At 37.6% G+C, this 13,603-nt stretch overlaps 3 protein-coding genes across 3 annotated transcripts; 2 read left to right on the forward strand and 1 right to left on the reverse strand.

Moving 5' to 3' along the window:
- Positions 1 to 1,106: 1,106 nt before the first annotated feature.
- LOC131003988 (pentatricopeptide repeat-containing protein At1g12775, mitochondrial-like) lies at positions 1,107 to 2,261 on the forward strand. Its single transcript, XM_057930560.1, has one exon. It carries the CDS (start codon positions 1,107 to 1,109, stop codon positions 2,259 to 2,261), a length of 1,155 nt encoding a protein of 384 aa, XP_057786543.1.
- A 2,816-nt stretch (positions 2,262 to 5,077) lies between these two features.
- On the forward strand, positions 5,078 to 6,319 carry LOC131003989 (stemmadenine O-acetyltransferase-like). Its single transcript, XM_057930561.1, has one exon. It carries the CDS (start codon positions 5,078 to 5,080, stop codon positions 6,317 to 6,319), a length of 1,242 nt encoding a protein of 413 aa, XP_057786544.1.
- Positions 6,320 to 8,328: 2,009 nt separating this feature from the next.
- Positions 8,329 to 10,671, reverse strand: LOC131003990 (uncharacterized). The gene is made up of 3 exons (XM_057930563.1): positions 10,533 to 10,671; positions 9,253 to 10,349; positions 8,329 to 9,174 (listed from the first exon to the last, which is right to left on the reverse strand). The coding sequence occupies exons 1-3, from the start codon at positions 10,669 to 10,671 to the stop codon at positions 8,329 to 8,331; spliced, it is 2,082 nt and encodes a 693-aa protein (XP_057786546.1).
- Positions 10,672 to 13,603: the final 2,932 nt, after the last annotated feature.

Below are 13,603 nucleotides of genomic sequence, written 5' to 3' on the forward strand. Positions count from 1 at the left end.
ACCTCATCATCGAATTTGATGTCCACCGTGGTAAGTTGGTCCGTCACTTCGTTGAACTCGTTCAAATGTTCTCCAAATCTTCCGCTCTCCGTCATTTTCATATTGAACAATTTCTTGATCAAATGAACTTTATTTGCTGCAGACGGCTGCTCGTACATGCTGGATAAAGCTTTCATGAGAGACGCTGTTGTCTTCTCATGCTTTATGTTGAAGGCGACTGACTTTGATAAGGTCAGTCTGATTGCGCCGAGTGCTTTTCGATCAAGCACCTTCCACTCGTCGTCCTTCATATCCACTGGCTTTTCCTTCAAGGGCTTATACAGGTCCTTCTAGTACAAGTAATCCTCCATTTGCATTTTCCAAAATCCAAAATTCACACCATTGAATTTCTCCATTTTGGAAATTTTATCGTCTGTCGACATTGCTCCCACTCGATCAAAAAACACGATAATTTTCTCAAAAAATTCGTTTCTGATGTGGAGGTTCAGTTTACACTGCAACCACAGAGCATACTAAGAATTTTAAAAGAATAATTATCGTTGCGCACGAAACACTGTTCGCAAACACTGTTCGTGAATAGTACCAGCGCAAGAAAAAAAAATTTCGCCACCAACGTGGCTCTGATACCAGTTGTTAGGGAAATTAGACGCAACTAATTCCGCCCGGGATCTAGTGTGACGCAATATTTTGGATATCGACCGATATGAAACGAGAAAAATAAATGACACCGATATTTTTAACGTGGTTCGGCCAAACTGCCTACGTCCACGGACCCACACCAATATATTAGAGAATCTCAAAAGGAGGAGTACAACAAAATTACCACACTGTATTTTGTATCTGCCTACGCAGAGGCTATCTCTCAACTCACTTTTATCACTCGTGTATAACTTCCACACTGAAGTTTTCTCTCACAAGATTTTTCTCTCTCTCTCTTTCTCTATCTCTCTCTAGCAGAAAGCTTTGATGGTTGTTTTGTGTGTATTTGGCAAGTGCTGCGGAGGGGATTATTTATAGTGAAGGAATTGGAGGTGGTTGGTGAGAGGTGGTTGGTGAGAGGTGGTTGGTGGCAGCCATAAAAGAAAGCTGCCACCTTTGACTAACAGATGGGTATGAAGGGTATTTCACCTACTGTTTTCACATATAATTCCATAATTAAAGGACTGTGCGACGATGGTAGATTGGCAGGTATTAATAACTTGTTGAATGAAATGGCCAATTACGAGATATCCTTGGATGTCGTTACTTTCAGTATATTGATTAATGCGTACTGTAAGGAAGGAAAAATGGAAGAGGCTGAGAAGATGTTGGAAATTATGACACAACATAATATTTGTCCCAATGTCGTCACATATAATGCAGTTATTGATGGTTTTTGTTTGAAGGGTGAAATCGAAAGAGCAAAACAGTTACTTGATTCCATAGAAGAGAGGGGCCTTAAACCCAACATTATTAACTATAACAGCTTGTTAAATGGATACTGCAAGAAGGGGAACTTGGATGAAGCCTGGCTTCTTTTTCTTGAAATTCCTGGTAAAGGTTTGAAGCATGATGCGCGTACTTATAATACCATGCTGCATGGATTATTCAGAAACTATAGATTTGCTGATGGTTGGAAGCTTTTCGAGGATGTGAAAGCTCAACAAGTACATCCCGACTTACATATCTATAGTACATTAATCGATGGTTTGTCGAAGTGTGGGATGGTTGACGATGCTCTGCAGCTGCTGTCCGAGATGGTGAAGAAGGGCATCTCGCCTAGTGTTGTCACGTGCAACATATTGATAGATGGATATTGCTCACTGGGCAAGATGGTAAGAGCTAGAGAGCTCTTCGATTCAATGGCAAAGACGGGAATCAAGCACGATATATTCACCTATGATATCTTGATTAAGGGATACTGTAAGGCGGGAAACCTTGATGAAGCTTGGCGTTTCTTTGATGAAATCTCGCGTGTAGGTCTCAAACACTCAACCGTGTCATACAGCACGATGATGCAAGGGCTAATACGCCAAAGTAGTTTTTCAGACGGGTGGAAGCTTTTCGAGGATATGGAAGCTCAGAAGGTGCATCCGAATCTCTACACCTACAACATCTTGTTGGATGGCTTGTGTAGGATCCAGCAGATTATCCTTCTTCACCTTTACATGAGTGAATTTACATTTGATTCAACAAAAGGTAGTTTATCCTTCTTCACCTTTCTTAATCACATCACCATATATAGAGCTTTCTTGAAATGGTATATCAGAATGTGCCTTTAATTTTGATTAAATATCTTTTCCCCAAAAATACATCGTATTATTGAGCACTCAAAGAATATTGCATTGAGCAATTTCTTCGAAAATTTATGTTTCTTTTTTTTGCTTAGCATTTTGAACCAAAAGATTGAGTTTTGAGCAGGAAATCCACACACCCTTTTGCATTTTCTGTTCTGCTGTGAATTCAGAAGGTACAACTCTGCTGTCACTTGTTACGCATTGGAGAGTTGTACCTCCACCCTAGCAACATCGTTGTTGAGTTGAACATGTCAAATTTGGGACGGGTACGAGTATATATATTTAGATCAGTACGAACATTTTTTGACATGCCTACGTGAAATTTTCTCCAATTTTAAATATTTTCTCCACTTCAGAAGGTAATAAAGTGATAAAGTAGGAGAGAGAATGTAATAAGGGAGTGATTAAGGAAAAATAAGGGGTGTCTAATTTTTGCCAAAAAAGAAAATGCACCACTTTCGGTGGGACGGGGGGAGTATATGAAAACGCAGTTTGTGGCAAAATTGTAATTAAAGAATCAATCAAAGGATATTTATAAAACTCAATAAATCTCATATATTTTCTCTCTCATCTCTCCTCTCTTTCATCATACGCATTCTTCAACTTTCTATACTCTCTCTCTCTCCCTTATTCTCTTTTTCATATTTTGATGATTTTTTTAAAAATTCAAATTTTATTTATAAAAAATATTCTATATATATCTTAAATTAAAGATAAATGCAAGATCTTTGATTTGGTATCAAATAATTATTCAACTCTTTTATTAGTATTTTAATAAATTCTAATAATATAATTTATTTTCCTACTTATCAATTGACATAGGTAATGAGCTAACTTAGAAAAAATAATTTTATGCATGATTAGCTCATGTTTTAAAAATATATATTGTGATGTGAAAACTCTTTTTTTATTATTTCTTCGTTTCTTTTAATTTGAATGATGTGTTTATTCTATAATTGTAGGGAAGAAAATAAAGTTTTCCATCAAATAGATGGAAAATTAAAAACGATACTTTTCAAAATTATAAAATAAAATTAAGAATCTTTACTGAGTAATTGATGTAGATTATTTTATTTTTAAGAAAAAATAATTTACATTTACTTATATTCTAACTATATTTAATATTTATTTTTTATTTATTTGATACATCATTTAATTTATTTATTTTTGATAAATTAACATGATTAAATAAAGAAATTTAAAGGTTGCGCCATAGGAGGCTCGAACCCAAGACCTTCGGTTTTAGACATTAACCCATAATCGCTTAATCGATACACACAGGGGCGTAGCCAGGGAGGCTAGAGCCCCCCCCCCCCCCCCCCCCAAATTTTGAAAAAAATTTTTTTTTTTTTATAATATGTCTAAAAATGTTGTTATTATTATTATTATATTTGTATTTTAGTAAAAAAATGTCTAAAATGTATTGAATGCCCCCAAAAAAAAATTTAGTAAATGTTTTGAACTATATTATCTATGAAAATGTTGTTATTATTATTATTATATTTGTATTTTAGTAAAAAAATGTCTAAAATGTATTGAATGCCCCCCAAAAAAAATTTAGTAAATGTTTTGAACTATATTATCTATGAAAATGTTGTTATTATTATTATTATTATATTTGTATTCTAGTAAAAAATGTCTAAAATGTATTGAATGCCCCCAAAAAAAAATTTAGTAAATGTTTTGAACTATATTATCTATGAAAATGTTGTTATTATTATTATTATATTTGTATTCTAGTAAAAAAATGTCTAAAATGTATTGAATGCTCGAATTCTCTCCTATTTTCTTTTCTTTTATTCTATTTACTTCTTTAAATATTTCCGCTACCAAATTAATATTTTCACTTTTAATTACAAAAATCAAGTTTATTACCTACATAGCCGGCTACTATTATTAGTTCAAAGAAATCACTTTCGATTAGGGCTAGCCACAAGGCTGGCTACTAAATTTTATTGGATAAATTAATCCGCAGATTGATCAAAATGAAGTCAAAATTTTGGTTCTACTTTGGTAGGCTATATACAAAGAATTAAAAGCATACCTTGCTACTTGCTAGACATGGAAAAAAAATATAGTCATGTTCTACTAAAATTGGCTCAATTCTTTTGAGCACTCAAAATTAAAAAAATATATATAAATTGAATAAAAGTAGTAGGACTCATAACTTTTGATAAGCTAAATATTGTATTTTATAGAAATGACGGATTTAAGAATTTAATAATCACCGGACGAGATTTCACCGGTCAAATAATTCTAATAAATTTTAATTAAACAAAACGGGTCGGGTCTTAAAATAATTATTTTGAATTACACAATTATGATCGGGCGAAATTAACAAATGTAGATTATTATTTTAAATCATATATAATATCTAATAAATTTTAATTAAACAAAATGTATTGTTTATTGGTTGAGTGGAGAAAGGGACCCACAAAGTATATTGTTTATTACTCCAGTTGAGTGGAGAAAATGTGTATTGTTTATTGGGATCCACCAATTAAAATATGAATAAAAACTTACTAAAAATAGATAGGCCTTAAGTTGGTGGACGGACCAAAAAAGAAAGTAGGCCTTGAATTAGTGGACGGAGGGAGTAATAAAAAAATGATCGGGCGGCGGCCGAGGCCTCTAAAACCGTCCCTACAAATTAGTTAATTTTAGTAAAATATTTTAAAATAAAAAATGAGCCAATTAATTTTAATGGGTAATTAAAGTATTAAACCTATGTTCCTGTGCAAATAGGTTCAAATTAACCTATATAAATATTAGTTGCAAATAAGAAAAACGAACACACAAAAATGGAGCAGACAATCATGGCAAGTCATACTGTGAAGCCCTCATCTCCAACCCCACTTGCTTCCAAAACCCACAAACTCTCATTTCTTGATCAAATGGCACCATCACTTCATATTCTCCTTATTTTTCTCTACGAAAGGGATCAATCCAAACAGCAGGAAGAAATCTCTGAACGTTTGAAACAATCTCTGTCGGAGATCTTAACCATCTTCTACCCCTTAGCAGGCGCAATTCGACAAAATTCATACGTCGACTGCAACGACTCCGGCGCCGAGTTCGTCGAAGCCCGAGTTCACGGCCGCCTCGCCGAATTCCTACAAAACCCTAAATTTGAGGATGCATTAAAAAAATTAGTCGTCATGGTGGAGAACGACGGCGACGACGACCTAATTCTGTCTGTGAAAACCAGCTTCTTCGACTGCGGAGGAATCGCCGTGGGCGTGCGCCTGTCGCATAAGCTCGCCGACGGCTGGTCCGCTTTGGCGTTCGTCGATGCATGGGCGGCCCGGTGCCGCGGGGAAGGTTCTAGAATCATCCATCCCTCCTTCGACGTGGCACTTCGTTTCCCGCCAATGAACTCGTCTTGGCGGTCACCGATGAGTCTAGCCGTCACGAATGAGAGATTCGTGACGAGGAGGTTGGTCTTCGAGAAGGAGAAGGTGGCGAAGGTTCGGGGATTGGAAGCTTCTAGAAGCGAGGTGAAGGATCCGAGCAGGGTGGAAGCCGTCTCGGCCTTCCTGTGGCGGAGCTTCATCGGGGCCCACAGACGAGCCGGGGTGGAGACGGCGTCGTTCCTCACGACTCATGTGGTGAACCTGCGCCCTAGGGCGGCGCCCCCACTGCCGGATCACGCCTTCGGGAACTGCATCACGACGGCTGCTGCGGCGGTGTCCGGAGATGGAGATGGGGATCTTGTGTCGAGGCTGAGGGCGGCGATACGAGGAGTGGACGAGGATTACATCGATCGAGTAGTTGAGAATGTGAGATCGGTGGATGAAGGCGATAATAGCAGCTTGGTGAAGCCGGGGCACTGCGGCTTCACGAGCTGGTTGAGGTTTCCGGTGTACGAGGTGGATTTCGGATGGGGGAAGCCGGCGAGGGTTTGCACGGTGGGGATGCCCTTCATGAATCTGGTGTTTCTCATGGATACTCCGTCGGGAGATGGCATCGAAGCGTGGATTAATGTTCCCGACGATCACTTCTTCCGATTCATCCAATCCGATTACGACGAGCTTCTTGCTTGATTAAACTTGATGTCGGAAGAGTATAAGTTGTCAAAACATTTGAATAATTAAGCTGGAGAAAGAATTGTAAGTTAGAAAGAGAAAATTGAAAATATATATATAATTTGAAGGGTTATTTTAATTTTTCAATTGACAATTAATATTATTTTATTTCATAAAATAAAAAATATAACCATAATATTTATTAGGGCAAATAGCGTTAAAATACCCCAAGTTTCGCCGAATTCGTGAATTTCCCCTGACCTTCAAAACATGGTATTAAAATTCTTGAAGTTAATGCCGAGACGTGGTTTTCCCCAGTTTTTGATCGGTGTCAAAACTTATGATGACATGGCAGCCGGGAATCCACGTAGGATTAAAATTCCGGCTGCTCAAACGACATAGTTTAGCCTATCACCCTAAAACGACGTAGTTTTATATTGAATTGAAGGATTTAAAGTAAATCAAGTACTAATTTCTTCTTCATTCCAATTTTAGGGTTCATGAGTTAATACCTCTTCCTCAAATTCAATGTCTTCGTCATCTACAAGCCGTCTGAACTCGAGCCACGACGGTCGAGTAATTTGTGGCCACGGACTCCCAGCTACAATGCATGTATCGCACACTGACAAGAATCCCGAGCGGTGATTTGTTACATGCCCTCATACGCCGGTAAGTTTTAATGCTTGAACTGTGGTTTTTAGTGCGCTGGAAATGGTGGAATGATTCACTTAGATTGTTCATCATGTAGTCGTGTGGGTTGTGGAATTGGATTGATCCCGAGCTGTCTCCATACTACAAGCACGCATTCAATACCTTGAAGCATCATAAGAGTTCTCAATTTGCAGAAACAGAGCATGATGGTGGAGAAGATGATATTGAGATGAAGTCAATGATAAGAGAAGTTCAAGTAGAACTCAATCAACTGACATTGAAGATAAAGAATATGTATAGATTGGTTGTTGTGTTTATGGTTTGCCTTGTTGTGTGCATTGCTTTGAAATGAAAGTTAATTGTAAGGAATTAGTTCTTCCTGTTTTAGACAACTATGTATCCTTATTGGCTTAATGAAATGAAACTTTTCTTCACCAATTTCAGAGTATATATTGATTCATATGTATGCAATAAGTGAGTTTAAAAACCATCACTGATAACTAACATAAATATGCAAGAAACCATTCCAAACTCCCAACAAATCATCATTGATTCATATGTCTTTGCAAACTGACAACTAGCTATTCCAAACTAGCAAGAAATTATGTGATTCATATGTCTTTACAAACTAGCAACAAACAAGCCATTCATCATTCCAAACTGATCCTAGAGTTCAAGTTCAAGCCAAAAACAAAAATTCTAAACACTATAGCCTTCTAGCTAGCTTCCCATGTTGCCTGGTCCAGCATTGCTTTCTTGGGTTTGAGGTAGTTGTGTAGATGAATTTCCCTTGCTTGTAGAAGCTCCAGCCCTCTTCACATGAGTCACTCCACTTTGTTGTGGTGACTGCATGATGGATGAATGGAGATATAGTTAGCATCTATCAACAATAAATTATAGTGATATTGGAGAGTTTAAAGCATGTTACCCTATAATAGATGTTGCCAGAGCCTGCAACATAACAACCTACACCTTTTGTTGCCACATTCCTTTCCCTTGCCACTGTCCCAGCCTCAGTAATCACCCCCCTGCCACGGCTGCTTCCTCTTCCCCTACCTCTTCCCCTACCTCTTCCTCTTGTTTGAGAACTACCATGTGCATTTGTATTACAACTCTCCTCCATTGGTTGTGTTCCTGCCTCAGTGTTGATCCCCCCACTTGCATCTGATGTAACATTCCTTGTTCTTGGCCTTCCAGGCTTGCCCTACAAAGCATAACATTATGTTAAATATTGATGTCATATCTATGAAAAATAGAAAGCAATCAACATACATACCTTCTCTTTTGGTGGTTTGACCACTGTCTTGTTCTTGCAACTTCTGGAGTTGTGGCCTGTTTGACCACAGTTTTTGCAAGTCATTTTTTGACCAAGCCTTCTAAAGCTTGTTTGGGTTGCTCGGATCCACCTCATGGGCTGCCCTCTTCCTCTTGAGCTTAGGCCTGCCTGGCATCTTCCTGATGGCAGGGGGTTTGACAACATATCCCTCCACAACCGGCCACAACCGTTGGCCATTCAGAGGCTCTAATCCAAATGCGTAAGCTTTTTTGTATGTTACAACTGTGTAGAAGTCATTAACATACTTTGCAGGGTCTTGCTCCATAAACTCAATGGCTGCTATGGCATGGATGCAAGGAATGCCCACCATCTGCCATACCCTACAAGTGCATGTTCTAGCTTCTACATTGACTACAAACTTATCACATTCCATGTCTATTTCAAACTTACCCCCTAATGCAGGGTAAGGAATGCAGTGTTTAGATTGTGTACTCAATTTTTCCAATTTTTGCATAATCAATGGAGTCAAAATGTCATCAACTTTCTCAATATCCCCTAACTTCTTCACCTGCCTAACCATCAAGCTTATCCGGATCTCCTCTAACATGTGTATTACATGTTTTCCTCTAGCATTCAAGATATATCCATTGAATGTCTCAGATATATTGTTATCCACCATATCAGAGCACACATTGGTAGAAAGAAATACCTTGCAGAATCTCTTCACATCCCTATTGATGAAGTCCTGAAATGCAGCCACATCTTCCTGTTTCATGTCCTCAATTGCTTGTTTGTAGTCCTCCAAATAAGTTGCTCTCACTGCCCTCCAGAAAATGTTCTTGAGCATAGAGCCTTTGTGATCTTTTTTCCAGTTCATGTACACATGCCGAGCACAATTTCTATGCTCGGCATATGGTACAAGAAGGTTTACAGCTGCTTCAAGTCCCTACATTTGAAACCGCAGTATAAGAATAAATCAATTTAATCATAGAGCTCAATATAAGATAAAACATAGATATTTCACCTTTTGTTGGTCTGATATAAAGGTCCAGCCATCACCACTTCCAATTTGAAAATCTTCAACTAAACACTTCATGAACCATGTCCAACACTGCTCGTTTTCAATCTCAACTGCTGCCCATGCTATGGGATACATTTGATTGTTCCCATCTTTGCCTATAGCACAGAGAAGTATCCCTCCTAAGTATGTCTTCAAATGACACCCATCTAGCCCAACCACAGGCCTACAACCTGCCTTAAAACCCTTCCTGAGGGAGCTATAGCCCATGTACAACCCCTTGAATACATGGTCCTCCCCCAAGAGCAATTCAAATCTACCCTCTGGGTCAACCCTCCTATTTTCAGCCAAATATCTCCTAATGAGCCCATAGTGCTCATCCACAGTCCCTCTAATGAGCTCAAGAGCCTTTTGCCTAGCTCTGTACAACCTATCCTTGTGCACTTTTGTTGAAAATCTCAGCCATATGTCCTCCCTCAATTCAGGCATAGAAAGATGAGGTCTAACCCTAAAGACATTGAGGTACCTCTTTGCTATCCAATTACTACTCATCAACTTATTGTTCATGGCCTTTCCACATCTATGCTTACCCCCTACGGTTTTGATCTTGAATGCACCATCTCCACTTACCCTGCTAGCATAAATCCTCCATGGACAACTAGACTTACAGAATGCCTCACACTTATCATTTGAAACTCTTTTAAAGTGAACACATTTGTGATTCTCTATTGCCCAAATTTGGATTGCAGCTTTGCATTCCCAACCATCTTGAAATTTTAGTCCTAGACACAGATCCAACTCCTTATGGTTGCATTTAGGGTCGTACACTGGTTTCTCCCTTCTTACCCTAACCACATCATCCTCTTCACTAGGGTCAGAAGAATCAACATCACCCTCACTATTAGCATAATCAAATTCTACATCAACCTGCCCTCCTAAGTCTTGTTCTGTTAAGACATCCTCATCGATCAACTCGAAGATATTGGCCCTATTTGCAACCTTTGCTAACTTTCTCCTAGAGTGTAGATACTCTTCATCATCTGAAACTAATTCATCATCTGCTAAACCATCTAATTCTTCTTCCTCATCATCAGAACCCTGCCCTGAAGGTGTGTAATCACTATCTACACTCTCATCATCACCATCAGAACCCTCTACTCCCCCCTGCCCTTGTACTCCCTCCTGCCCTTGTACTCCCTCCTGCCCTTCTACTCCCTCATGCCCTTGCCCTTAAACTCCTTCATGTTGTCCCTCTTGCCCTTCTATTCCCCCCTGCCCCTCTATACCCCCCTGCCCCTCTATACCCCCATGCTCTTCTATGTCATCTCCTAAATCGACAGCATCATCATAATCTATCGTCTCACCACCCTCAAGATAGACTGTTAATACTCTTTGTTTACTTTCTAAAGTACCCAAAAGTTCCATCACTTGCCTATCTGAATTAATAGTCTTATAAGTACTAGTTCCACTTAGTCTCCACCAAATGTCTTTCCATTTTGTGTAGCCTATTTGTTCTATGATTTCAGTTAAATCGAAATAGCCAAACAAGTCGGGATCAAGTCGAGACTTAATCTCTATCATACCACCAACGTAATGATCTTCCCCATGAACTGGTTCAACCCCCCCCCCCCCGTGACGCACAAACAAAGTAAACATATCACTAAAACAAGCAAAACAATAAACCATATTTCAGAAAGGGCAATCGACAACATACATTACAAGAAAAATCTCAAACAACAACTACATGCAATACAATAGTCACCCTCACCCTCATCAACAGTAAAAAAATCTACCACCAAAAAACTGTGTTTCAGTAACAACTTACGGATTAGACATCACTGGTGATGAAGAACACACTCGAACTTGAAAACGGTACGAAGACACCTTCTTCTTCCTCGGACGGCGATGAACTCGATCACAGAATTGCTTGCGACTGTTGGTATTTTCACTTCTCAAGTTTTTACCTTTTAATCCTAATTACAGCCATGTTTTTTATTTATTGGTTAAACGACAACGTATGGCTCCAGTGGCTCTTGTTTTATGACTCAGCATTAGTCATTCCACGTATGTGCCACGTCGAAATCATTAGTGGCCGGAAAACGTAATTAGGGGAAAATTAAGCATCGGAACCACGATCAAGAATTTTAATACCATGTTTTGAAGGTCAGGGGAAATTCACGAATTCGGCGAAACTTCGGGTATTTTAACGCTATTTGCCCTATTTATTATATTTAATTTTTCAATTGACAATTTGGTCTATTTAATTGATTAATTCTATTATTTATCTCTTACAACAATTTTTTTGAATAGTTGGATAATTTATAAATGGATCAAGAATTGGTAGACCAAGGGAGAATAATTTATTGGATAGATATATTTATAGATATATATCACATAGATTTAATGTAATATCTAATAATTTAATATATTTTTATAAATATATAATATGTAAAATAATCTTAAAATAAAATATGTATTGTTATTCAATTGTTACTACAGTGTATTTATATGTATTAATCCACAACGGCTGGTCTTGGGTGCGACCGTCGCACACTATGCGACGGGTCCGCCCTTGACCCACGCCCGACCCGGCCCGCGCCCCAGACCCGAAACCCTGAATCCTAAATTATTACATTTATTTATAATAATTGTTACTTTTAATGAGCATGAGATATACATTTGTTCGCACAAATGTATACTTATATAAATATAAGTATTTACCTTCATTTAATATAAAGTATTATATTTTCTAAACCCTAAACTCTGTAAACTAAACCCTATAAACTAAACCCTAATACTCATTTACTTTTAATAAGCATAAGATATACGTTTGGTCACACAAATGTACTTATGTTAATATAAATATTTACTTTCATTCAATATAAAGCATTATACATATCAATAATTACTTTTTCTTACGATAATAATTATTTGATCAAATAATAATGTAATTATTTATGCTTATTAAAAGTAATCATTGTTATCATAAAAAGTAATATTTGATATGGAGAATTGTAATATTTCAAAAATATTATATTAATTGTAATTATTGTTGTAATAAAAATTAATTTTGTTATAATAAAAAGTAATTATTCTTATTATAAAGAAAGATAATGTTTTTAAAACATTACATTTTTCACAATATTGATATTAACTACTTATATTAACATAAATATACATTTATGCGAGCAAATGTATATATTATACTAATTAACAGTAACAGTTATTATAAACAAATGTAATAATTGGAAGCACGGGTCAAATCCACGCGGGTCAGGATTCCGAGTCAGAAGCGCGGGTTTGGGGCGCGGGTCAACCCGTCGCACGACTGTGCGACCGCCGCACCCAAAAATTGGTGAATCCACAAAGGATGTTTATGTACTATAAGTTTAGTTTTTAATTTGTTTGAATTAGTATATTGATGACTCTTGTTCTACTTTTTTTTCTTTATTTAAAATACTTACTTGAAAATATAAAAAATATATAAAAGCCCATTATTATATCATAAATAGTTTAAATTTACCTTTAACTTGGAAAGGTTCATATATAAAATGAAGAAGGACAAGGGTTGAGATATTGTTTTTCTCTCGAAAAAACTGGTGAGTAGCTCGTCGAAATTTGATAAGGAATTACTTCATATTTCATGTTATAAATTTTAGAGTAAAATTTTGAAGTAGCCAAAATGAAGCATAAAACACAATTTATGGCCACACATTGAAAAAACACAAAATTTGGCCATTTTTATTGATTTGGACGTTTTTACCCTTAATGAGGCGGACCGGGTAGGATCAGGCACGCGGGTCGCGTGCCGGGTCGGGTAGGCACTTATGGCACTAATAGTGCCATAAGTGCCAAGATTTTACTTTGGTTTTATTAGTGCCATAAGTGCCAACGGAAATCCAAAATAAAACCAAGTAAAATAATCATTTTGGGCACTTATGGCACTAATAGTGTCATAAGTGTCATTCGTGCAGCACAAATACAAAAACAACAACATCATTTAAACCCTAAATGAATAATCTAAACCCTAAATGGATAATCTAAACTGTAAATGGAACATCTAAACTGCAAATGGATAATCTAAACCCTAAATGGAATATCTAAACCCTAGAGGGAAGTGTGCACTTATGGCACTAATAGTGTCATACATGCAGCACACAGATCAGATCAGATCTGCCATGACTGAAATCGAGGGAGACGGAGATCAGATCTGCCGATGGAGGAGGCGGCGCAACGATCAGATCAGATCCACCGCCGCCACCTCATCAGACCAGATCTGCCACCGCCACCTTGTCCTCTACTCCGACGAATTCTGCCCAGGCGGCGCGCTGGAGAGAGAGAGAGGGAGATGAGAAAG

The sequence above is a fragment of the Salvia miltiorrhiza genome, unplaced genomic scaffold (genome assembly GCF_028751815.1).
Source record: "Salvia miltiorrhiza cultivar Shanhuang (shh) unplaced genomic scaffold, IMPLAD_Smil_shh original_scaffold_302, whole genome shotgun sequence".
NCBI lineage: Eukaryota > Viridiplantae > Streptophyta > Magnoliopsida > Lamiales > Lamiaceae > Salvia > Salvia miltiorrhiza.